This window comes from Schistocerca gregaria, chromosome 11, assembly GCF_023897955.1.
Source record: "Schistocerca gregaria isolate iqSchGreg1 chromosome 11, iqSchGreg1.2, whole genome shotgun sequence".
NCBI classification, from domain to species: domain Eukaryota; kingdom Metazoa; phylum Arthropoda; class Insecta; order Orthoptera; family Acrididae; genus Schistocerca; species Schistocerca gregaria.
Window position 1 is genome coordinate 122413636 of NC_064930.1, and position 27504 is coordinate 122441139.

Genomic DNA, 27504 nt, shown 5'->3' on the forward strand with positions numbered 1-27504 from the left:
GTAGGAAATAAATTCTAGTACGAACGAGACTGAGCACGAGCGCTGGAGATCACAACTTCGTGTTAATTTATAGGTCCAACCGAGCAGGAGGGAGGAGTGAGCAGCAGCAGAAGCTCTTCGTGTTAGTGCACAATGTTTAGTTCAGTGCTTTTCTCAAGAACTACTATGAAGAAATGAATATTAAGTCTTTTTCATATGATTGACTAGCGTGTGTCTAAGTTTTCTAAGAGCTTGGGTATTTATTTCATGCATTAGCATTTATGTGAGGGACTTTCTTGCGGAAAAAGCAACTGGTGATAAATCTGTTGCCAATAGTGTGATTTGTTTTTGTTTCAATAGCTTTCAGGTTATGCATCTATAGTGTAGTGAGAACTTTGCAGAACTAATTTTAGTGTTTGTTTATTCTTCTCATTTGTAGTTTGTATGCATGTCAACTTCAGTAGCGCCACAGAGGATAAATTTCTCTCTTGTTGACATTATCTGTCCCCTAGTGAAATATGCTTTTAAATACTTGTCCTCGAGCCATTCCTCACTAGCCATTTTACACTTCCTGTCAGTCTCATTTTTATATGTTATATTTCCTTTTGCCTGCTTCATTTATTGCCTTTTTGTATTTTGTCTTTTCATCGGTTATAGTCGGTACCTCCTGTGTTTTCGAGGGATTTGTACGATGGGTGCACAAACTGTTCCCAATTCTGGAATTGTTGAGTAAGTATTTGAGTGACAGCAGCAGAATCGCGAGGTGTGTTGTCACGAAGCAACACAGTGCCTCAACGGATCATTTCACACCATTTATTTGAATTGTGTGCCAAGGTTTTCTCAATGTTCCACAATATTGTACTGAATTGATGGTTTCATTCAACAAGCAGGGTGTCCTGTCTGTCCCAAAAGGCAGTGAACATGATTTTTTGTACTGAAAAATGTTGCTTTGAATTTTTGTTTTTTGTGGGGCCACTCAGACTGTTTTGATTCTGGAGTGACATGACAAACCAAAGTTTCATCACTGGTCACAATTAAGTTTAAGAACTTCTTTCCACCGTTACTGTATTGCGTTAAGAAAGGTCTACAAGCACAGCAAAATTTTTTTGTTTGGTGGACATCCACAAGTGTATTCGCACCTGACGTGAACACAGTTTGTGAATATTTAAGTGATTCGTGACAAACTCGTGCAAAACTGTTTCTGAAATTTGTAGAAGTCATCACAAGGCATTCTTATTGTTAATGAGCTGTCAATGACAACAGACGGTTGCCCTCTCTGTGTTTCATCATGAACATTCATCGTTGAATTGTCTCACCTGCTTTTTCACCACTGCATCAGTCATTACATTTTTCTCATAAAGCTCTAAAAGTTCACCTCGAATTTGAGCTTGCTTAACATTCTTTGCATTCAAAGACCGTATTACAGAATGAATTTCAGTTAGTAGCCTGGGAGATTACCTTAGACAATTTGAGTGATCACTAATAGATATAAACAACACACAATTCAGCTGTCATGGTGTCGGTGGAAGGACAATGAACCAGAGATGAGTGCTAATGTGCAGAACTGTGACACATGTGCGTGGTGATGGTAGAACGAAGTGGTACTTTCCGGACACACCCCGTATCCATGGTAAAGCACTCTTTGGATCCAAATGTTTTGTGTGATATAAAAATTGTTTCCATTTTTTGTGGCTCCTGCTTGTGGGACTTCTGTATCTAGCTCATTTCCACTGTAACCCATTCACCCACTTATTGGAAGCCACTCATTAGTTGAATTGGTGTGTATCTGGTGTTTAACTGGGTTAAATTGATCCTGGATATAGAAATTGGCTTACAAAAAGTGCACAAGCCGTAGGTTCCTTTGTGGTCAATTGAGAGTGCTGTAGTCTCCCACATGAGATGGACAGATATCTGACCTCATTGGTGCAGCTGTATCTTGTTAAAACTGAGAGTTCTATTGAAACATATGTTTATGATGATTACTGTGAACGAAGCTACTTCATACACAGCAGATAGTTTTTCTGACTCCTATAATAGCTTTATTTAGGCACTCCCATTACAAACTGCAGCAATGAGCATGATGACCTAATTGATGATGTGGCCACAGGCAGACCTTTTACCAGCTGTTTCGTTTGTTTGTGGACACTACAGACAGTCAATAAAAGACTAGCTAAGTGGTGCAGCTGTGTGTATACCAGGTGTGGAAGTATGAAACCGGAATTTGGTTGCAATAATTACACATGTGTTGTTTGAAACTGATAAACAATATTTTATTCAAAAAATTTCATTTGCTATGTATGTATTTCTCCCATCTCTCAGGTAGGTGATGACTGCCACACCAAAAATGTTCTTCTTTTGAAGTGAACCAGTCAGCAAGCCATTTTTGTACATTGTCATACAACTTGAAGCATTGTTCAGCGAGTGTATGTCCCAGTGATGCAAATATATGATGATAAGGAGGAGTCAAGTCCAGAGAATAAGGCGCATGTCCTAGTATTTCCCAACTGAATGCCTCAGCCATTCCCCTGACTCGTTTTGATGTGTGTAATGGGGCGTTATCCTGGAGCAGTATGACTTTGTGTTGCCTTTTTCATATTCTGGTCATTTTTCACATAATGCTAGATTTAAATTGGTCATTTGCTGTTAGTAGCGATCACTGTTATTGGTTTCACCAGGTTTTAGCACCTCGTAATAGATGACACCCTTCTGATTCTACTGAACACGCAGCAGTGTCTTCTTTCCTAAACGATTTGGACTTGCTGTGCATGTTGATAGTTTGTCTGGATTCACTCATGATTATCGACACTTAGGATTCTGTAAATATATCCATTTTTCATCACCTGTCACTATTCAATGGAGAAAAGACTTTCATTTGTATCTGGTGAGCAGCATTTCACAAATAGTTTTTTGATTTGCTTGCTGTCTTTCATTCAGTTGATGTGGAACCCATTTTTCCACTTTCTGCACCTTTCCCACAGCTTTCAACTGAAGAGAAACAGCTTTCTGCATCACAATGAATTGCTCCACAGGTTCCTCTTGAGTTTGAGTATCATCTTCATCCAATAAGATGTGCAATTCATTGTCTTCAAACTTTATTATGGTTTTCTGCGCTCATATCTCACGTCAAAATCACCACTTCTGAATTTCTTGAACCACTTGAAACACTGCATTTTCTGTAGAGCATGTTTGCTGAAAGCTTCGAGAAGCATTCAATGCAATTCTGCAACAGTTTTCTTCAAATGATGATAGAAAACCAATGCTGTGTGCAAATCATTGTTCATGGGCACGAAACTTGACATGTTTACGGGTTTGAAAGGGATACCAGTTTATGGAACTTGGGTTACTGTGTGTTGACATTCGTCGTCAGCTGTTACAAGCAGCAGATGACACTGCAGATGCAATCTCACTGGTCCTACATTGACAGCTAGCACAATATATAGGGAAATTCTGTTTTCATACTTCTAACCCTGGTGGTTCCTTTGTGCTGTGGACACAGCGTGAAGATGTGTTCGGGTATTTTCTTGGACATTTCAACAATATCAATACAGAAATTCAATTTACGATGGAGAAGGAGAGCATTGATGTATCCGTGATCAAATGAGTGCGTGTGACTTCAAGCTACGAGATGCACTGTATAGCTACACGCACTGGTTGAAACCTCCATAAGAAATCCAACCATTGTCAAGACAAAAACAAACCTTGGCAGGCAGGTCTAATAAAATTTAAGAGCCAGTTTACTTATAAGATCAGCTTTTTAGAAGAATTGTCACTCCAATAACGAGATGGAGCGAACACACTGTCCACAAAGAGTGGAAGCCAGGACTAATTAGCAACAGCAGCCTTCATCTGGGAAAGTTTTTCTCCAGTTTTATTAACAAGATTGTAACAGGAAAGTGTTGGCCAAGTATGGAGTTGAGGTTATCTTCAGAACCACCTAGAAGATGAAAGAATACTTAAGAATGACAAAAGATGGATGGCATTGGCTAATGACACCTGAGGTTTAAAAAATTTGATGTTGCTTTGGGCAGATATACATTTGCAACATGGACAGAGTGTTAACACCCAGTTAGTTGATCACAAAAGGAACCTGCTCTGGGACTTAGTGACAAATAGTCTGTTGTCTGAGGTAGAAATGACAAAATAAAATGCAGTGAGACAGGCATTTTAGCAAAGACAGTGCATTATCATGTGTGTGCATATAGGCGGACATAGAAATTAACTGACCTCATAATTTTAACAGAAAAGTAGAAGACATCAAGACAGATCAGATGTGGGTGTCAATTTTGTGCCAATAGAATGAGGATAGAGTGCTTTAATTGAAAACGATGGTTTCAGCCAGAGATAATCACACAATTGTCATTATGTGACAGAGGCTGGAGGCCTCTATGTGGCCCTCTAAATTTCAGCATCGCCCTAAAGACTTCACTGCATTTCCTATTTACCCTCTGAAGATCTCTCTTGCAGTCAGAGGCAAAATGTGAGGGAATAGCTAAGTGTATCATTCGTGGTCTCTTGATATGGGCATTTTGACTGAAGTAAACATTAGCTACGAAAGCCTACATTCTAACATCAATACTTTGAGGTCCAGCCACATAGAAAAATTTGGCCTGAGAAAACCAGGCATTTGTGCTGTCATTTAAATCATTACTGGTACATTTGCGTTCAATCTGTTGGAAACAATAATGTAGCCAAAAAAAAAAAAGATCCAACGATTATTTTTGATATTTATCGTAGTTCATTGATAGATTAAAAATTTTATGATTATGTCAAAAAATACAATTATTGCCTCCCTGCCCCCCCCCCCTCCTTCCTGCCAAAAAGGTTTGAAGTGAGTTCTCCAATTTTATGCACAATTGGCTTTTGTGTGGATAAAGCTGAAGCATTCTGGCATGCAGAGAGGTATGTTGCATTCAGGGTGATACCATTTAGTTTTTTCCTGCTTGTTTGGCGAGTGAATTGTCTTGTCTTCTTGGAACAAGTCTTTGAACCCTGTGTTCGATGCGTCATCAATAGATTTGCCTGTAAAAAAGATTATTTAAGACCAATAAAACAAATAATTCAAGAAACTGACAGTAGAAGGCAGCACCTGTGCAGGGGCAGCTAGCGAGAAATCTGTACATTGTTCTCATATGAAATAAGTTCAGTTTTTGAGCAATAGGTGGTTCGTGTTGACAGTCAGGGCACGAGCTATACACTGTTGTGGTCTTTCGAATATACTGTCGTGGCTTGAATAATAGTTGTACTTGGTTGCTAAGTTTTAATAGGCAGCCGTGCAGGAATTACATCACTGTATTGATACGGTGCACTAGCCAGCTACAACTGCATTGCTAAAGATCTCACTTGTGAAATATATGGTAAATTCTATTGTGATTTTCCTTGTGTAGCCTTCTCCTAATCCACCCATTTACAAAGTCTACAATATGAAGTATTCTTCTGTGTGCCCTGCCTCAGAGCAGCAACACCGCCACCTGCTTTATACCTTTTTGGCAAGTATTGTAGCAGCTGGGTAGGGATGATGAATTGCTGTTATGAGATAAATTTGCTTCAATTAAAATTCTTGGTATCAGGATTCATTACAAATTGTGATATTCAATTTCTTTATTTGTAAAGTCCTAAGTTAATTTCCTGTGAGTTAATAATTTTGTAAATTTTTCGTTGCATACATAATTTGATAAATATTAATAAGCCCAAGGTGGAAAAAGAAAACGTTTATTGAGTGTGTTTATTTTTTATGCAAGTCCATGCAGGTTTGATCAATCAAAGAAAAGAGTACAATCAATACTTTTTTCAGACCTTATTATACTTAAGACAAGATTTAAAAAAAACATTAACAAAACCACCATGTGCCCATTAAGATCTCCTAGTACTTACTTATTGCATGGAAATGACCTAAATATGCAGATTTTGAGATACTGCTCCCTGCAATATCGTGAGTTATTCTAATGGCAAATGCTGAGTGAATCCCTTTCAGTACAGGAAAGAAGTGAGGTTCCCAACTAAGCATGCTGCATAAGAGTTTTGAGCAATATCCTCTCTGTATCTGCTGACGTCTGTTCGCAATAACAAACTCTCTCAACACCTTTTGTCGTTAGAGTGGAGCTGGATGTAGTGGGTTTTGCTAAGGTTTACTGTTAGTGAATGTACTATGAACCAGATTCAAATATGTGCAACAAACTAGTTGACATCTGTCTCTAGGAGCGCAAAACATTTGATTGCAAATCGGGATTCTCGTAACTTCTGCAAACATGGTGAAGTTGCTCACTCTGTCAGCGGACAGAAGTGGTTTGTTAATACAGTGTGTTAACTGTAAGATGGCAGCTTTGTGAGGGGAGTGCGGGGAGAGGAGGAAGCAAGCATTGGCTGGCGAGGGGAGGGGGGGGGGGGGGGTGGTGACAAGGCACGCCTACCAGTTGCACTACAAATTGTGCGTCATGCTTACACAAAAGCAGATGAAAGGCTTGGAAGTAAAACTCGCTTTAAATGTTGTTCGTAATCGAAACTGAAATCGTCATGTGTGTGATTCCAAGACTTACCAAGCGGGAAAGTGCGGGTAGACAGGCACAATAAATAAAACACAGAATCACACACACAGAATTTCTAGCTTTCGCAACCGACGGTTGCTTCTTCAGGAAATAGGGAAGGAGAGGTAAAGACGAAAGGATGTGGGTTTTAAGGGAGAGGGTAAGGAGTCATTCCAGTCCCGGGAGCGGAAAGACTTACCTTAGGGGGGAAAAGGATAGGTATATACTCGGACACACACACACACACACACACACACACACACACACACACACACACACACACATACATACACAGACACAAGCAGACATATTTAAAGGCAAAGAGTAAGGGCAGAGATGTAAGTTGAGGCGGAAGTGTGGAGGCAAAGATGATGTTGAATGACAGGTGAGGTATGAGTGGCGGCAACTTGAAATTAGCGGAGATAGAGGCCTGGTGGATAATCAGAAGAGAGGATATATTGAAGGGCAAGTTCCCATCTCCGGAGTTCGGATAGGTTGGTGTTGGTGGGAAGTATCCAGATAACTCGGACGGTGTAACACTGTGCCAAGATGTGCTGGCCGTGCACCAAGGCATGTTTAGCCACAGGGTGATCCTCATTACCAACAAACACTGTCTGCCTGTGTCCATTCATGCAAATCGACAGTTTGTTGCTGGTCATTCCCACATAGAAAGCTTCACAGTGTAGGCAGGTCAGTTGGTAAATCACGTGGGTTCTTTCACACGTCGCTCTGCCTTTGATCGTGTACACCTTCTGGGTTACAGGATTGGAGTAGGTGGTGGTGTGAGGGTGCATGGGACAGGTTTTACACCGGGGGAGGTTGCAAGGGTAGGAGCCAGAGGGTAGGGAAGGTGGTTTGGGGATTTCATAGGGATGAACAGAGAGGTTACGAAGGTTAGGTGGACGGCGGAAAGACACTCTTGGTGGAGTGGGGAGGATTTCGTGAAAGATGGATCTCATTTCGGGGCAGGATTTTAGGAAGTCGTATCCCTGCTGGAGGGCCACATCCCGAGTCTGATCCAGTCCCGGGAAGTATCCTGTCACAAGTGGGGCACTTTTGTTGTTCTGTGAGAGGTTCTTGGTTTGAGGGGATGAGGAAGTGGCTCTGGTTATCTGCTTCTGTACCAGGTCGGGAGGGTAGTTGCGAGATGCGAAAGATGTTTTCAGGTTGTTGGTGTAATGGTCCAGGGATTCAGGACAGGAGCAGATTCGTTTGCCACGAAGGCCTAGGCTGTAGGGAAGGGACCGTTTGATATGGAATGGGTGGCAGCTGTCATAATGGAGGTACTGTTGCTTGTTGGTGGGTTTGATGTGGACGGATGTGTGAAGCTGGCCATTGGACAGATGGAGGTCAACGTCAAGGAAAGTGGCATGGGATTTGGAGTAGGACCAGGTGAATCTGATGGAACCAAAGGAGTTGAGTTTGGAGAGGAAATTCTGGAGTTGTCTTCACTGTGAGTCCAGATCATGAAGATGTCATCAATAAATCTGTACCAAACTTTGGGTTGGCTGGCTTGGGTAACCAAGAAGGCTTCCTCTAAGCGACCCATAAATAGGTTGGCATACGAGGGGGTCATCCTGGTACCCATGGCTGTTCCCCTATATATATTTGTCAAGTATGCGCTCACAAACCATTCATCTGTTTGCAATGAAACTTTGGTTAGTTATTCCACGAATGCCCGAAAAGAGTAATGGATAATGTTTCAACAGTTAGGTCACTGTAGCATGCGTAGCGCAATTGCTGAGGTAAAGGCTTGTTATGCAGCCGACCCGGGTTCGATTCTCACTGCTTGCAATTTGTATTTCATTCCCTGCAATGTTAAACTAATTATTATTATTATTATTATTATTATTATTATTATTAATAATTATAAAATTTAATTTACTTAAACAGGTCATATAGTAAAATGTTTCGAAATAATACAGTAACCAGTGGTGGTTTCCATACAAAGCAGTACGGTAGCATGGAAAAATGAAATATAAGGTAATTTGGACTAAATAGGGGGCTCCTTCAAAGTAATCGCGAACGAAATATCTGAAACGGAAACTCACCTTTTCTTGCCAGGCGTCTGTGGTGATACGCTAGGATGATTCTCGGAAAACTGTTTGAATCTTCCAATGCTACGCACACTTTGTCCTGTGTATGTAGCAGCTCTCACTGAAGATTTGTAAATGGGGTGAAGCAATTTTTTCTGCTCCCTTTCCTCTTTGCAGCATTCAATCACACGCAATATAATTTTGCGAGCATCGCTACGTAATACTGGTTTCCTTCTAACTGTAGGCCTATCGGTAGGGGTTGTTGGTGACTCCCGAGGTGGGCCAGCAGCTGCCTCTTCACTCATTTTGATAATGTTTAGCACAGTTGCACAATAAAAACACGCAGAACGGTACAGCGCAAAACAATAACGAAGCAGACGACAATGGCTACCTTGTCCAACACAGTCAGCTACATAATGTTGGCAGCAGTCGAAACTGCGTGCCTTCCGAAACCTCCCGACCTTTACCGACTTCTACTGATTCAGGACTAGGGAGAGGTCTGCCATCTAAAAGTTTACACACTGTATGTATGACTGAGTGAGGTAGCACAGTGGCTAGTATACTGGACTCTAATTCGTGAGGATGACTGTTCAATTCCACTTCAGGCTACACTGATTAGGGTTTTCCATGATTTCCCTAAATCGTTCCAGGCAAATGCTGGGATGGTTCCTTTGAAAGGGCATGGGTGACTTCCTCCCCCGTCCTTCCCTAATCCGATGAGACCGATGACCTCGCTGTCTGGTCTCCTCCCCCCATACAATCCAATCCAATCCAATCCTTAATGTGTATGAGAAGTAGCAAGGACCATGGACAGATTCTTGAGGGACTCCATAATGTATCATTACTCAGTCACTACACTTCCCACCTATTTGTTGTTTACATATGAAAGTAGGTTTTGCTGCCTGTCCTGTACACATGATGTTGGTCAGTTACTCTCTTGTCCTCCAATTCCAGAGTGACACTCTTTTTCAGGAAGTATCCTGTAACAGACACAGGCTGATCGGTTTGCACACTCACTGCTCTCAGGGTGAGGGTGGCTCTCAGCAGCAGTGGCAAACTGAGGTGTTGGGTCCAAAACCTGACAGAATCAACTACAATAATAAATTGAAACTGGCCTCTGTTATTTATGTATTACATTGTCTGCATAGTGAAAATAATGGCAGTAGTAAACAGTAAGTGTATGAAGTTCTGTACGAAGCTGAGGATTTGCACTCACAGCATTTGGAGAACATTTTGAAAGTTTGCCTCTTTACATGTTTCAGCCCCCAGAACATGATCGCACAGTCGCAGTCCGGTACGGGGAAGACGGCGGCATTTGTCTTGGCGATGTTGAGCAGGGTGGACCCTTCTAAGAACTACCCTCAGGTAAGTCAGCAGCACTCGCACTTCTTACACGTCTCTCTGAACTGAGGGAAAAACAAGTGTGTATATGTTACATGTGAACCCTGTTCTCCCCTATCTTGTCTTCGCAATCCCTACAGGAGATGTACATTTGTGACAGTAGAATGTTGTGCAGTCAGGCCCAAATGCCAGTTCTTTAGAATTAGTCAGCAGTATTTTGCAAAAAGAATGTCTTCTGCTTTCCAGGGATTCCCATTTTCCACAAACAGACAAGCAACAGTGTGTAAAATAACTGCAGAAGTCAATGTGGAACGTACGACGACCTTGTGGCGAAATTTGGCATTAATGGGCAATGGCAGCGGACGACAGACGCGAGTATTTTCGCTAACAGCACGACATCGCCTGCAGTGCCTCTCCTCGTATCGTGACCGTAACAGTTGGACTGTAGACAACAGAGAACCTGTGGCCTGCTCAGATGAGCCCAGATTTCAGTTTGATTAGATTCCACAGAGCTGTGGATCCAAGTTGTCAACAAGATACTGTGTAAGCTGTTGGTGGCTCTGTAGTGGTATGGGCTGTGTTTACATGGAAGGGGTTGGGTCCCCTGGTGCAAATGAACTGATCATTGGTTATGTTCAGCTACTGGGAGACCATATGCTGTCATTCGTGGACTTAATATTCCCAAACAATGATGGAATTTTTATGGATGACTATGTGCCGTCTCAATGAGCCACAATCATTCACAACTGGTTTAAAGAACATTCTGGACAGTTAAAGTGAATGCTTTGGCCATCCAGATTGCCTGACATAAATCCCATCGGACATTTATGGGATATAATTTAAACGTCAGTTCGTGTGCAAAATCCTGCACAGTCAGCACTTTCGCAATAATGGGCAGTTATAGTGGCAACATGGCTCAATATTTCTGCACGGGACTTCAGACTTGTTGGATCCATACAATATCGAGTTGCTGCACTAACACTAAAGAAGGTCTGGCATGATATTAGGTGGAGGTCCTTGACTTTTGCCACCTCATTGTATGTAATGACTACTACAATGCAGTAGTGCTACATACTATTATTATTATTATTATTATTATTATTATTATTATTATTATTATTATTATCATTATTGTCCTAATCATTATTAGTACTGGTGGTGGTCAAATGCAAAGCATTCGCTGCTCGAAGACTTCAAATTTCTGCCACTTTGGATGTAAGGAGTCCTGCGATAAAGTGATTTGCAACAAGAAATGTAGTGCACAAATTTAAATTTCGTTAATTTTAAATGGATATGCAGGACATAGGTGAAGCAGTTGTCAGTAAGGAGAGGAATTGTGCTGTTCAATCATGTTTTGTAACAGGTGTCTACCCTTAATGTAGATAGTCAGTTGCCTTTTCCAAAAGGAAGTTGTTGGTAGCAGTTATGATGCCTTGAGAATTCACTGAGAGTTGCTTTGTCATTATGTAAATTAGTGTTGTTAGAAATAAGCAATTTCAATTGTCTCATTGATCAATAGTTAATGTTTCTTAAAAGGAAGCTACAGAAACATAATATCATTTATTGTTTATCATTTTAAAAACGGCAGTGTTGAAAGAAAGTTTATTTAGGCTTATGGTGGTGATGGTCCGGGTGGAGGGGAAGTAGTGTTTATCTCATTGAACTCGGGAGTAATGGTCTCAGAAAGGTCAAGAACTAGTGATCTAGTGAACTGTTCTTCTTTCATCACGATCATGGTTAGTCCGTTTGTGGATTACATTTTATCCGCCTCCCAAAACCTCTTTGTTTCTCCTCTTCTATTGCACTCTTCTTCATTGTTGTGGTCTTCAGTCTTGAGACTGGTTTGATGCAGCTCTCCATGCTAATCTATCCTGTGCAAGCTCCTTCATCTCCCAGTACCTACTGCAACCTACATCCTTCTGAATCTGCTTAGTGTATTGATCTCGTGGTCTCCCTCTACTATTTTTACCCTCCACGCTGCCCTCCGATGCTAAATTTGTGATCCCTTGATGCCTCAGGACATGTCCTACCAAACAATCTTTTCTTCTGGTCAAGTGTGCCACAAACTTCTCTTCTCCCCAATCCTATTCAATACCTCCTCATTAGTTATGTGATCTACCGACCTAATCTTAAACATTCTTCTGTAGCGCCACATTTTGAAAGCTTCTATTCTCTTCTTGTCCAAACTATTTATCATCCATGTTTCACTTCCATACATGGCTACACTCCATACAAATACTTTCAGAAACGACTTCCTGACACTTAAATCTATACTCGATGTTAACAAATTTCTCTTCTTCAGAAACACTTTCCTTGCCATTGCCAGTCTATATTTTATGTAGAGTGCCTCATTTCCTAATCTAATTCCCTCAGCATCACCTGACTTAATTCGACTACATTACGTTATCCTTGTTTTGCTTTTGTTGATGTTCATCTTATATACTTGTTTCAAGACACTGTCCATTCCATTCAACTGCTCTTCCACGTCCTTTGCTGTCTCTGACAGAATTACAATGTCATCAGCGAACCTCAAAGTTTTTATTTCTTCTCCATGGATTTTAATTCCTACTCTGAATTTTTCTTTTGTTTTCTTTACTGCTTGCTCAATATACAGATTGAATAACATAGCAGATAGGCTACAACTCTGTCTCACTCCCTTCCCAACCACTGCTTCCCTTTCATGCCCCTCGACTCTTACAACTGCCATCTGGTTTCTGTACAAATTGTAAATAGCCTTTCGCTCCCTGTATTTTACCCCTGCCACCTTCAGAATTTGAAAGAGAGTATTCCAGTCAACATTGTCAAAAGCTTTCTCTATGCCTACAAATGCTAGAAACATAGGTTTGCCTTTCCTTAATCTTTCTTCTAAGATAAGTCGTAAGGTCTGTATTGCCTCACGTGTTCCAACATTTCTACAGAATCCAAACTGATCTTCCCCGAGGTCGGCTTCTACCAGTTTTTCGATTCGTCTGTAAATAATTTGTGTTAGTATTTTGCAGCTGTGACTTATTAAACTGATAGTTCAGTAATTTTCTCATCTGTCAACACCTGCTTTCTTTGGGATTGGAATTATTATATTCTTCTTGAAGTCTGAGGGTATTTCACCTGTCTCGTACATCTTGCTCACCTGATGGTAGAGTTTTGTCAGGACTGTTCATAGCTCTACAGTATTCTCTTCTCCGGCCTACCTGCCCTACCGGAGACGTGCTATCATTTCTCTGTATCCTTCTGTCTTTGCTCTCTGGTGTGCCTTTGGTGTGTCTTCGTGTGCCCTTACTTCTCCAGGTTTCTTTCCCTTCCACCTTTAATCCTAAAGGTGTGTCCACACGATGCCTTTTTTGTGTTTAACTTCATATACTGGGTGATCAGAAAGTCAGTATAAATTTGAAAACTTAATGAACCATGGAATAATGTAGATAGAGAGGTAAAAATTGACACACATGCTTTGAATGACATAGGGTTTTATTGGACAGCAAAAGTCAGTGACTGTGCATGACAGTCGTGTATAAAAGGAGCTGTAATGAGAGAGAAATCAGATGCGGCAGCAGTCACAGCAGGTTGATGTTACCTGAAAAGGCTCTTTTAGTGAAGTTGTATTATCAGAATGGGGAATGTGCTAGTTCAGCGTTACGATCCTATCGCCATAGGAAGGGGATTTGAACGGATAAAAGTCGGTTGACAGATGCAGCTGTGGCGAGAATGTTTTCGACGTTCGAAGCCACGGGTTGTTTAGACGATAGACCCCGTAGTGGCCGACCGAGCACAAGGCGTAACGCTGCTGATACAGTTCAGGAAGAAATGGAGCAGGTAGTGGGTTCGTCTATGCGCGGGGAAGTCAGCACTCGTGCAATCGCACGTCGCACCGGCATTCCATACACTACTGTTTGGTTGGCACTTAGGCGTACCCTCCGATGCTATCCATAGAAAATCCATTGGCATTGTGAACTGTTAACCTGGCGATTTAGTGAAGCGCAGGGCATTTGCGGTGTGGGAGTTTCAAAAGATGGCGGAAGATGACGATTGGTTGGGTAACGTGTTGTGGACTGACAAAGCTCATTTCATACTCAGAGGGTCTGTCAATGCCCACAACTGCAGGATTTGGGCTACCGAAAATCCTAGAACTGTCGTGGAAACTCCACTGCACGACGAGAAAGTCACGCTATGGGTTGGATTTACATCTACCGTTATCGGGCCTTTTTTTCTTAGAGAAACTGCGCGATTCCGGTTTTGTAACTGTTACTGTGACGGGTGAGAGGTACACTGTATCAGTTGAAGTTGTTCTCGTAGATTACAGTTTCTACTGTGTCTTTGTAATAGCAACCCAGTATGTACACTATTTGATCAAAAGTATCTGGACCTCCCTATGTGATGCAGGATTGAGCACTAAGTGTCACTAGAGGTGGACATGCCAGTATAAAAAGAGGTGAGATTATTGTGTTGTCAGTAGAAAAGCAGTAACAACTGGAAAAGTCAGTTAGGAAAGCTCAGTGACTTCGAATGTGAGCTAGTAATTAGATGTCACCTGAATGACAAATCCATTAGGGACATTTGAATCCTTCTAAAGGTGCCAACATTTACTGTTGATGTAATTATGAAGTGGAAATGTAAAGAAATAACCACAGCTGAACAGAACACTCATGTCCTGACAAGAACTGTGGAATATTGTGAAGGGTGGTTGTAAATTACACACAGTGAGTGGAAGGAGTGACTCATGAGTACTAAAGTGCTACCAGTAGCCCATTTAACACAAGGATTGTGCATAGGGATTTAAAAAGAATCCAATACAGTGAATGAACAACTCTTTATGAGCTTCACATTTCTGGTCACTGCTAAGTGATTCTTTAGGTGGTGGAAAAAGTGACACCATTGGAAAGGGACGACTGGAAACAAATAATTCAGAATGACGAATCGTGCTATATCCTGCACCTGCAAACTCATATAAGGGTTTGGCGAAAGCCTGGAGAATTCACATGCTGGGAGGATGTTACTGTGCTATCGTGTATAGTGCCAGCAGTGAAGTATGAAAGAGAGAGTGTTATGGTATAGAGATGATTTTCATAATTAGTGTGTTCCCCTTATTGTGCTTAAGAAGACACAAAATGTGGATGGATATGAACACAAAAATACATCAATGTGCAGTGGGTGCAGAAAGAAACTGTTTGGAGAGTAAGATTGCATCAGCATGACATTGCAGTCTATCATAAAGTAACATTTGTGAGGCAATAGTTTGTGAACCATAACATTCCTGAATTGGACAGGCCTTTCCAGAGTGATGACCTGAATCCAATAAAACACTTATGGGATGAATTAGAATTAAGACTTCACTGCAGACCCCAGCATCCAACATCATTACCTTCTCTGGTTTTGGCTCTTCAGAAAGGAGGAGCTGCCATTCCTAAAGACAAATTCAGACACAGTGTTGAAAGTATCTCTAGTGGAGTTCGAGCTGTCAAAGGGCAGGTTCGGGCTGGCAAAAGGCAATGGGTGGACACACACCATATTAATTTCCACTAATACATATCCAGATACTTTCATCAGATCGTATGGAAGTGTGAGGCAAGGTTTCAGTTTTATCAAATGTCATTTTGTTTGTATTTCTGAGAGTGTGCCTAGAAACTTTATTTACTCAACTACTCTTAACCCCCCCCCTCCCCCCCTCCCTACAGTGTTATGCACAGATGCTAGCAAGAGTACAGATAGGCTAGATGGTGTAGTTGCCTCTGCAAGGAATCTTACAAATCCCAAGCACCCTGAGACAGAGACTTAACATGGCGTAGCACCTTCTCCTTCTACCAGAGTGGTTGGAAAGTGGTTCTTAAGCGGCTTGTTTCCAGGACTCTACATAGTTTTGTAAATGCAGCTCCAGAGTGGAAGAAGTACAATAGATAGTTAATCATGTAGTTGTTCAATATTTCACATTTTTGTTTCTTGGAATTTGTTAACTATACATCTTGAACACTGTAGCAGTTCTTTTAGAACATCTATGTCAGCTGATCAGTTCCAGAACCCAGTTGGTCCTTGTTACAAAAAGTTGTAGCTGAGATTCTGTTATAAAAAGGGCTAGTAGAAATTATAATCACCGGCAATACTTGAACTGGGACAACAGCTATAATCTCAGTGGTGCATGGAAGTGAGCTGTCAGTGCTGAGAAGATGGAGAGAAATGTACTGCCAAGAGAGCAATGTGTGATGCCTTCGATGATTACCGTAGCAGAATACTGTCAAATGGTAATTCACAAAACCCAAAGAAATTCTGGTTGTATGTTAGTGGCACCAAAGTTAGTATCCAGCCCCTAATGAATGAGACAGGAATTGAAATTTAGGGTAACAAAGCAAAAGCTGAAATGCTTAACTCTGTTTCCAAATGTTCCTTGACAAAGGAAAACCCAGGAGAATAGCCCAATTTAATCATTGTACCATTGAAAAGGTGAATGAAATAAGTATTAGTGTCAGTGGCGTTGAGAAACAGCCTACAGCATTAAAATTGAACAAAGCTCCAGGGCCAAATGAAATCCCTACCACATTCTTTACTGAATTTGTGGCTGTGTTATCCCCCCCTCTTCTAACCATAATCTTACCATAAATCCTTCGAACAAAAAACTGTTCCCAGCCCTTTGAGAGGGGGGGGGGGGGGGAAAAAAAAACAAACAACAGGTTATACCTGTCTACAAGAAGGGCAGTAGAAGTGATCCACCAAACTACCATCCAGTATCCTTGAAATCAGTTTGTTGTAGGATCTTGGAACATATTACGACCACCTCAGTGCCAACCATCATGGATTCCAAAAGCATCGATACGTGAAACCAAACTCGCAATTTTCTCACTTGAAATACTGAAAGCTTTGGGTCAAGGCAGTCGGGGTAGATGCAATATTTCTCGACTTCCGAAAAGCGTTTTACTCGGTACAAAAGTATACTTATTATCGAAGGTAGTTATATGAGGTATCAAGTGAAATTTGACTGGATTGAGGACTTTGGTAGGGAGGCCACAACATGTTACTTTGGACGGAGACTCATCGTCAGATGTAGAAGTAACTTCAGTGTGTTGGGATCCTTGCTGTTCATGTTATATCTTAATGACCTTCCAGATGATATAAGTAGTTATCTCAGACCTTTAGTAAGTGATAGAATTATCTATGGTGCACTGGTTGAAAGAAGGTGCGTAAATATTCATTCATATCTTTATTTAAGATTTCAACCAGCTGGAAGGCTGGCAACGCACTTCAAATGTTCAGAAGTGTAAAACTGTGTACTTCGCAAAATGGAAAAAAAAAGCATAATATCGTATGATTATAATATTAGTGAGTCACTGTTGGAATCGGCCAACTCGTACAGATACCTGGATGTAACACTTGTAGGGTTATGTAATGGAATGATCTCATAGGCTCAAGTTGTGGGTAAGACAGGTAGTAGACTTCGGTTTATTAGTAGAATACTGGGGTAGTGCAATCAGCCTACAAAGTAGGTGCATAAAATCGCTCATACGGACAATTCTAGAATGTTGCTAAAGTATGTGGGGACCTGTGCCGAATAGAACTAACTGGATATTGAATGTATGCAGAGAAGGGCAGCCTTCTTGCTCTCCGTGGGAGAGTGTCTCAGAGATACTGAAAGAGCTGAACTGTACCTTTGGAAGCTTATGCAAACAATATTTTGTGGGCTTTATATATCAGATGTTCAATTTATATATATAAAATAGAAAGAAACTTCCACATGGGAAAAATATATTAAAAACAAAGATTCCAAGACTTACCAAGTGGGAAAGTGCCGGTAGATAGGCACCATGAATAAAACACACAAACACACACACAGAATTTCGAGCTTTCGCAACCGGCGGCTGCTTCGTCAGGAAAGAGGGAAGGAAAAGGAAAGATGAAAGGATGTGGGTTTTAAGGGAGAGGGTAAGGAGTCATTCCAATCCCGGGAGTGGAAAGACTTACCTTAGGGGGAAAAAAGGATAGGTATATACTTGTGCGCGTGCCCACACACACACACACACACACACACACACACACACACACACACATCCATAGACACAAGCAGACAATGACTCCTTACCCTCTCCCTTAAAACCCACATCCTTTCATCTTTCCTTTTCCTTCCCTCTTTCCTGACGAAGCAGTCGCCGGTTGCGAAAGCTCGAAATTCTCTGTGTGTGTGTTTGTGTGTTTTATTCTATATATGTAGTTCCTGATGTACAGTTGCATTTTCAGTTGTTTTGAACATTCAGTTTATTGTTGACAATTGAAAAGCTGATATGTGTTTTTTGAATGCTCAGCGAATTTTTACTTTCGAGAAAGGCGAATCAAAAAATTTGCATTAAATTTTGCTTGAAAAATGGAATAAAGTGCAGCAGCACATTTGAAATGTTCACTGTGGCTTTCATCAAATCTACTATGAGTAAGACAAAAGGTTGAGTGGTATAAACGTTTCAAAGAGGGATGAGAAAACTTTGGATATGATGACTGCCCTGGATGCTCTAGCAAATCAATTATTGGTGACTATGTGGAAGTAGTAAAGAAAATAGTTCTGAAAAATCACCGAATCACTATCATTGAGGTTCCTGATAGTGTCGGCATATCCTTTGGCTAGTGCCAAGCAATTGTTTTGGATGTTCTGAGCATGTATCGAGTAGCAGCAAAGTTTGTTCCGAAATTGTTGAATTTCAACCAAAAAGAATGCCATGTAGACATTGCTCAGGAATTGCTGAATGATGTCAACAACAATCCAGAACTTCCTGATGGTTAGAACAGGTGATGACACATAGGTATACGGGTATGACATCAAAACCAAGGCTCGGTTGCCCCAATAGAAGCTGTCTGAAGAACTAAGACTCAAAAAAATTTGTTAAGGTCGATCACTTGTGGAGGTTCTTCTCGGTGTTTTTTCATATTAAAGTGGGGTAGTGCATCGTGAATTCTTGCCTTACAATCATATGGTCAATGAGGAATACTACCTGGAAGTTATGTGCAATTTATGTGAAGCAATCCGATGAAAATGATAAGAATTGTGGCAAAGTCACTTTTGGAAACTGCATCACAATAATACTCCTGAATGCCTCAGTACTTGATTGTGATTTTATCCGTATTAGCCAAATGTGGCCTTCCAGTGACTTCTTTCTATTCCCGAGCCCAAAGAGAACAATGAAAGTCCATTGTTTTGACACTGTTGATGTGGTAAAAACAGAATCGCTGGAGGAATTGAACACCATAATGAAAATGAGTTCCAAAGTGCTTCCAGGATTGGAAAAAGTGCTGGCACAATTGTATTATATCGGGGGTGGGGAGGGTATTATTGTGAAAGGGACAAAGTTGATGTTGATGAAGAAAGATTTCTTAAGAAAAACAAAAATTCTCATTACTTTTGATCGCACCTCATATTTTGTAGTTTAAAAAAATACTGTAAAATCGCTTAAAATGAAATTTTTAGACCTTAGCAGATAAAGACACTGAGTCAGATGATTGAATTATTGCTTTTTTTGCTCTCCACTGAAAGTGTTTTATTATTACACTTAACGTTTACAGAGTACATTGGCTTGCTTCTGTTTGATAATATTTTGGACAGCCTGTTTTTATGAGATACAGTGTGAAGACTGAGCATGAAATATAAACATATTTTACATGTCAAAATCGAAACTTTATAGGATTGCATTGCTGCCTGTCTGTCTCCTAAGACACCTTTTTTAAAAGGAACTGGCATAGTTATAGTTGATTTCCCCTCCCCCAAATATTAAGGTCGCTGTCCGCTTGGCAGTAAAAGTTTTGAGCTTCTGAGTCAATGTAATCAAGTCAGGGCCATTTGTCACATGTTTTGATACGTGAAAACTCGTCATCGAAACCTATAGGTGAACTATCTATGTACGTAATTAAGTCTGTACAGAACACACAGAGTGCTAGTTCTACTGGCACAAGTTAAGGTTAGATTAATAATGGTCACAAGAAGTAAGAACAAAACTGTGGTATCTTCTTCTGGTTGCTGGCAGTCGGCTAAATGTCTCTCTGAAGACGTGGTTACGTTCATATGAACCAGATATCTGCATAGAACAGCAAGCAGAAAGCCTCAGCACAATGCTCTGTATCATAAGATGGCAGTTACGAACAGCCAAAGGGCTGCAGGTATCAACAAAAACTGTGCGAAATGGGCTCCATGAGTAGGAATTCATGTGCCAAAAAAAATCTCAAGGCTCCTCCACTAAATCAAGTTTGGAGAGGGGCTCCTTTCAATGGGCACGAAACCATTCTTGTTAGACTAGATGGTGGTGGTGGTGGTGGTGGTGGTGGTTAGTGTTTAACGTCCCGTCGACAACGAGGTCATTAGAGACGGAGCGCAAGCTCGGGTTAGGGAAGGATTGGGAAGGTAATCGGCCGTGCCCTTTCTAAGGAACCATCCCGGCATTTGCCTGAAACGATTTAGGGAAATCACGGAAAACCTAAATCAGGCTGGCCGGAGACGGGATTGAACCGTCGTCCTCCCGAATGCGAGTCCAGTGTGCTAACCACTGCGCCACCTCGTTCGGTGTTGGACTAAGACAGCGCTGGGTTGCGACAGTCTTTTCTGATGAAATCCGTATCAGTCTCGACCCTGACAGTACTAACATTCGTGTCTGCCCCCCCTCCCCCATTGGAATGCATCGTAGGATGGCACGCATTGCGACTCCTTTTGGGGAACACATTGGTGCGGCATTGACGTATATGGACGATAGTGCATGCCCCATCATCACAATCTTGTGAAACAGAACACCTTCCTAGAATCAGTCAGTCATGAGAGACACTACAGGACATTGTACATACTGTTGTGGATGAATGTGACAATTCCTACAGGCTAATCTGCACATTTTGATAAGAAATATGCTTAACTGCATTCAAAAGTGTCCAATTGTGAGGAGAGCCCGTTGGTTGATATACAATGTTACCCAACATGAGAGTACGAAGGAACTGTACTGTATGCAGTGGAATCTTTTGTAAGGTTTTGCGTATTTTTGATAAAGACATTGTTGACCGAAAGCTCATTTTGTGACAGTCTTTTTGTTGTGCCTATGTGCAACAGAGTGTTTCCACTATGTGACGAGTAACACCTATCCTTTTCTTAATATTGTTATTTTTATATTCTTTTGACTATCTGTCAGAACAAAATGTTTTGTTTCCTATGATGTCCAGTAGTGACGATACAGCGATATGCAACATTTATTTTGAACCAGTTCAAGTTGTCTGCTACACTGAGTGCAGACTGTTACCACAGTGTCATTTGTATGTATCTGTTATGTGCAGGTGTTAGATTATCAAGAGAGCTGTGATTTTATTTGCACAGTATTACTGTTATTGTTGGCAAAGTGCTTCATGATGTTGAAAGACAATACCAGAAGTGAGAAAATCTGATTGGCATTGCAGACTGCTGCACAGAAGGTTTTTGGTGTTTCACTCCAAGGAGTACAGCAATTTTCTAGAGAAGCATGGGAATGGAGACCTGTAGAAAAGAAAGGAAGTTTCGATCTCCAATTAAAAGATATTAATGAGAGAAGAACTATTAGATTTGGATGATTTCCAGAAAGGTGGTGTTCGTCGTATTGTATGGGAATTTGACACCTGCGGTGAGTATCTCATGTGGCACAGGTGGCAGAATTTTACATGATAGGTTGTTTTCACATGGGGTTGCCAGTAGAATGGAAGTGCTCTGGAATCCGTAGCATTCAGGTACGGAAAACAAAATAATGGAAGGTGCATTGTGATGGCAATCCCTGGTGTTCTAGCAGCTGAGAAAGATGCACATTATCAGAAAAGAACACTGTTGTCCTAATATTATGAAAAGGATAGTTGCTACTCACTGTAGGGGGAGAGGCTGAGTTGCAGGTACGCACAACAAAAAAGACTGTCTGAAAGTGAACTTTCGAGCAACACGACCTTAGTCAGAAATAAACAAGCGGGCGCCGCATGTGGACACACACACACACACACACACACACACACACACACACACACACACACACACACACACACAGAGTGTGTATTTTGTTTATTTGCAACAAAGGCTCTGTTGACCATAAGCTCATTTTCTAACATTCTTTCTCTTGTGTCTGTTTGTGAGTGAGCATCTCTGCTATATGGTGAGTAGCAGCGATCCTTTTCATAACATTGTTAAGTTCCATCCTGGATTTTCCATTGTTTGGAAATTGTCCTATTCATCTCGCTGAATCCTGGCTCACTCAGAATTGTGCCAGGAAGCACACCTGGCATTCACAATTCGAAAGAGTGCACTGGTAAAGGAGACGGACTCATTGTCAGAGTATAGCTTTATCGAAAGCGCAGAGCTTAAATTTATAACCTTCTGTTATCATCAAGAGACAGCCACTGATGTATTTGAACACTGGTTTTTGGATTTACCACGTGATTTATTAGCATTGTTAACAGCAGTTACACAGTGGGAGTCAGAGGATGTGGGTTGAAGTTCTATGATTCAAATACTAAGAAGGAATAAATGGTGCAGCGGGTAAAGGAAAAAACTAATTTGGAGCTGGTATAAGAAAGCAAGATATTTACAGTGAATTTGAACTTCGCAGCTTAGCAGCAGAAATGGGCTTTAAAGGTGTGAAGCCAACCCCTAATCACTGCCAGTACAACAAGATAGAAAATGTGTGGATACTAGTGAAAGGAAAGGTCACATTTAAAATTAAAGATATGCAAAATTTACTCGAGAAAGCCATTGACTTCACTATGAAAGTCTGGATTAAATGCTTATGCTATTCTGAAAATTTGCAAGATAATGATCATCTGAAGCAATGTACCAGAGAAAATTTTATCAAAAGCATTGTCATTGACTCCTTAGATACTGACTTTCCAGATACACGCAATTCTTCAGAATGGGACAATTAAACAATAATAAATTGTATTAAATGTTGCATTCAGAATAGTGCAGTTGTGCCATTATTTTCTATTACATCTACATCCATACTCTACAAGCCACCTGACGGTGTGTGGCGGAGGGTACCTTGAGTACCTCTATCGGTTCTCCCTTCTATTCCAGTCTCATATTATTCATGGAAAGAGTGTCAGTATGCCTCTGTGTGGGCTCTAATCTCTCTGATTTTATCCTCATGGTCTCTTTGCAAGATATACGTAGGAGGGAGCAATATACTGCTTGACTCCTCAGTGAAGGTATGTTCTCGAAACTTCAACAAAAGCTTTCGCGATTACTAAATGATTCTGTAACGAAGCGCGCTGCTCTCCGTTGTATCTTCTCTCTCTCTTCTGTCAACCCCACCTGGTATGGAGCCCACACTGCTGAGCAGTATTCAAGCAATGGGATGTATGGATGTGATTTTAAAGGAAAATGCGGAATAGGAAATGGTGATCTCCATGATTCTGTCTTTGCTAATGACATAGTTATTTTGGGAGAAACAGAAGTAGCTGTACAGGGGGATTAGAAGAAAGGAACTCAAAGTTTGAGAGTAACAGCTGAGAGTAATCGAGCAAAACTGTAGCAATGGTTATGAGCAGAGCACCTACCCATGGCAACCTGATATATGGAGAGAGTGTTGATTGTGTGGGAGCTTTCAGTTGCCTGGGAAGTACAATATTACAAAAGCGTAGATTGAGACCATTATGGTGTTGGGATATTGAGCATAGAGTGTGATGGAGGAGTTCCTTTCTTCTAATCCCCCTGTACATCTACTTCTGTTTCTCCCAAAATAACTATGTCATTAGCAAAGACAGAATCATGGAGATCACCATTTCCTATCTCCTTGTGTGTCATAAGGGCGTTCTTGTGAGAGCCAGACATTGTTTAAAACATATCTCCTGTCGGTTATGACTTAACAGCTGGGAGTGCTGTGTAATTAACAAGGTGGATTGGAGCAAGTTACGAACATGCAAAATCTAGTTTCTGCGATCAGCCTTGCAGAAGACTAGAAGAGAGAAAATTAGGAATAAGGACATCGTAGGAGAGATAGGAGTGGACACGTCAGTGGCAGAGAGCCAGAGTACTGCACAACTCAAGTGGTTTGGGCGTGTGAAGAGTGATGTGTTGTGTGCTGGTTGAGATGGACTGAGAAGGCTGCTCAGATAAAGAGTGTAAAATGGCTTTATTTGAATATTAAAGAACATGAACAAAAGTTCCTTCATGAAATAAGTTATTTACAAGGAAAAGAAACAATGACTTAGAGTAACAAAAGGTTAAATTCTAGATTGATTAATAAACAACTTGAGCAAGTTAAGTGCTGATCACCAGTTGCAACTGTTCGGAAGTTAATCCTATCTACATCTACATCTACATGACTACTCTGCAATTCACATTTAAGTGCTTGGCAGAGGGTTCATCGAACCACAATCATACTACCTCTATACTATTCCACTCCCTAACAGCGAGCGGGAAAAACGAACACCTAAACCTTTCTGTTTGAGCTCTGATTTCTCTTATTTTATTTTGATGATCATTCCTACCTATGTAGGTTGGGCTCAACAAAATATTTTCGCATTCAGAAGAGAAAGTTGGTGACTGAAATTTCGTAAAAAGGTCTCGCCGCGACGAAAAACGTCTATGCTGTAATGACTTCCATCCCAACTCGTGTATCATATCTGCAACACTCTCTCCCCTATAACGTGATAATACAAAACGAGCTGCCCTTTTTTGCACCCTTTCGATGTCCTCCGTCAATCCCACCTGGTAAGGATCCCACACCGCGCAGCAATATTCTAACAGAGGACGAACGAGTGTAGTGTAAGCTGTCTCTTTAGTGGACTTGTTGCATCTTCTAAGTGTCCTGCCAATGAAACGCAACCTTTGGCTCGCCTTCCCGACAATATTATCTATGTGGTCCTTCCAACTGAAGTTGTTCGTAATTTTAACACCCAGGTACTTAGTTGAATTGACAGCCTTGAGAATTGTACTATTTATCGAGTAATCGAATTCCAACGGATTTCTTTTGGAACTCATGTGGATCATCTCACACTTTTCGTTATTTAGCGTCAACTGCCACCTGACACACCATACAGCAATCTTTTCTAAATCGCTTTGCAACTGATACTGGTCTTCGGATGACTTTACTAGACGGTAAATTACAGCATCATCTGCGAACAATCTAAGAGAACTGCTCAGATTGTCACCCAGGTCATTTATATAGATCAGGAACAGTAGAGGTCCCAGGATGCTTCCCTGGGGAACACCTGATATCACTTCAGTTTTACTCGATGATTTGCTGTCTATTTCTACGAACTGCGACCTTCCTGACAGGAAATCACGAATCCAGTCGCACAACTGATCAGTATAAGGTCGAAGTCTTAAAGAAAATCACTCTTAAGCTTAAGCTGATAAACACAGCACAGTGACTGTCTCTCGATGGTTCATTATGTGATCAAAAGTATCCGGACACACCCAGAAACTTAGGTTTTTTGTATTCGGTGCATTGTGCTGCCAGGTACTCCATATCAGCGACCTCGGTAGTCATTACACATCGTAAGAGAGCAGAATGGGGCGCTCCACGGAACTCACGGACTTCGAACGTTGTCAGGTGAAAAGGTGTCAGTTGTCATACACCTGTACATGAGATTTACGCACTCCTGAACATCCCTAGATCCACCGCTTCTAATATGATAGGGAAGTGTGAAGGGACACGTACAGCACAAAAGTGTGCAGGATGACCTAGTCTGTTGACTGACAGTCCACCGACAGTTGATGAAGAGGGTCGTAATGTGTAATAGGCAGACATGTATCTAGACCATCACACAGGAATTTCAAACTGCATCAGGATCCGCTGCAGCTACTATGACAATTAGGCTGGAAAGGAGAAAACTTGGATTTCATGCTCAAGCGGCTGCTCATTAGCCACAAATCACACCAGTAAATGCCAAACGATGTTTCGCTTGGTGATAGGAGTGTAACCATTGGACGATTGAACAGTGGAAAACCGTTGTGTGGAATGACGAATCACGGTACACAGTGTGGCGATCCGATAGCAGGGTGTGGGTATGGCAAATGCCCGGTGAACGTCATCTGTCAGTGTGTGTAGTGCAAACAGTAAAATCCAAAGGTGTTAGGTGTTGTCATGTATTTCGTGGAGGGGGCTTGAATCCCTTGTTGTTTTGCGTGGCACTCGCACAGCACAGGCTTACATTGATGTTTCAAGCATCTTCTTGCTTCCCACAGTTGTTGAGCAATTTGGGGATGGTGATTGCATTTTTCAACACAACCGAGCACCTGTTCATAATGCACAGCCAGTGGTGCAGTAGTTACACAAAAATAACATCACTGTAATGGACTGATCTGAATCTTATAGAGCACCTTTGGGATGTTTTGGAATGCAAACTTCGTGCCAGGCCGTACCTCTCCTCAGTGCAGCACTCCACGAAGAATGGGCTGCTATTCCCATGAAACCTTCCAGCACCTGATTGAACATATGCCTGTGAGAGTGAAAGCTGTCATCAAGGCTAAGGGTGGGCCAACACCATATTGAATTCCAACATTACCGATGGAGGACCCCACGAAGTTGTAAGTCATTTTCAGCCATATATCCCCGAATACTTTTGATTACATAGTTTACCGTAGTGAGCTTCTGACTGTTGGACTACAGATACAGCTGGTGTAGTAGTTAAGACCGAACTCATGATCGTGTTGCACCCAGCTGGCAACAGGAAAATATTGTGTGATCACAGCAATGTGATTATAGAAGTATTCTCCACTGACAATGGGCTCAGCGACTCTCGTGCTTGCTGACAGACAGTCTGGGGACAACAAATCGGCATGTTGTTGATATCGTTGAGAACACTTAGCGACGTGCGGGATGAGTGTAGTTCATTGTTTGGGTTGCAGGCATCTGTGCCTGTTGCTTCAGATGATGGTTAAAGTGCGGCCATCCGTGTGATGCAAGTGTGTTGCAGATTTGCAGGGTGCTGTTTTGTAGGAGGTACACAGCAAAGGGGGTGAAGGATAACGGCCTGCCGAAACAATAACTGTATAAAATGGACAGGAGAAAAGACCAATAGGGTGATACAGAAAAAAGATGGCTTGATCAGATTAAGGAACATTTGAGGCTTAGAAGAGAAAACTGAGAAACGGTATCCATCCACCCATCTTGAGGTAGAAGCTCTCCTGTCAGTGTATGCTTACAAATGGATTTGCTTCTGGTGATGGCCTGCTTTGAACAAAACATAATTTTGTCTTTTTATTTTCCAAACACGTTTCACTGAAGTTTCAGGACTATCAGTAAGCTTCTTATTGTCTTCCCATGAAACAGGAAAATATGCTCTTTAGTACTTGTACACACACAAATGTTAGGTTTTAAACTATTTACATATTTGAAAAAAAGACAGTTTTGTATGTATACCACATGTTGTTCTTTTCCTGGGTTTTTATTATTTAATGCAGTTGTTTTGTTTCATATCAATTTGTTGTCTGTAACTGCACAGAAGAAGAAGAAGAAGAAGAAGAAGAAGGGGGGGGGGGGGGGGGCACCCCACACCCCACACCCCACACCCCACACCCCACACCCCACACCCCACACCCCACACCCCACACACTCTTTCACGTAATATTAGTAATGGTAGAAGCAACCATAACATCCCCAGCCATAAAATTTTGGAGTAAGTAACTATTCTACATCAAGTTCTATATGGTTGCTGGTGACAAACTGTGAAACAAAATA

The 27504-nt window shown here is 41.4% G+C and overlaps 1 protein-coding gene across 1 annotated transcript in view; it reads left to right on the forward strand.

The window, feature by feature from the left end:
- Positions 1 to 27504, forward strand: part of LOC126295445 (DEAD-box helicase Dbp80-like) — a 125893-nt gene that overhangs the window by 33244 nt on the left and 65145 nt on the right. Inside the window, exon 4 of the mRNA XM_049987945.1 lies at positions 9799 to 9901. Coding sequence (XP_049843902.1) covers positions 9799 to 9901 — 103 coding nt within the window. The remainder of the gene's footprint in view (positions 1 to 9798; positions 9902 to 27504) is intronic.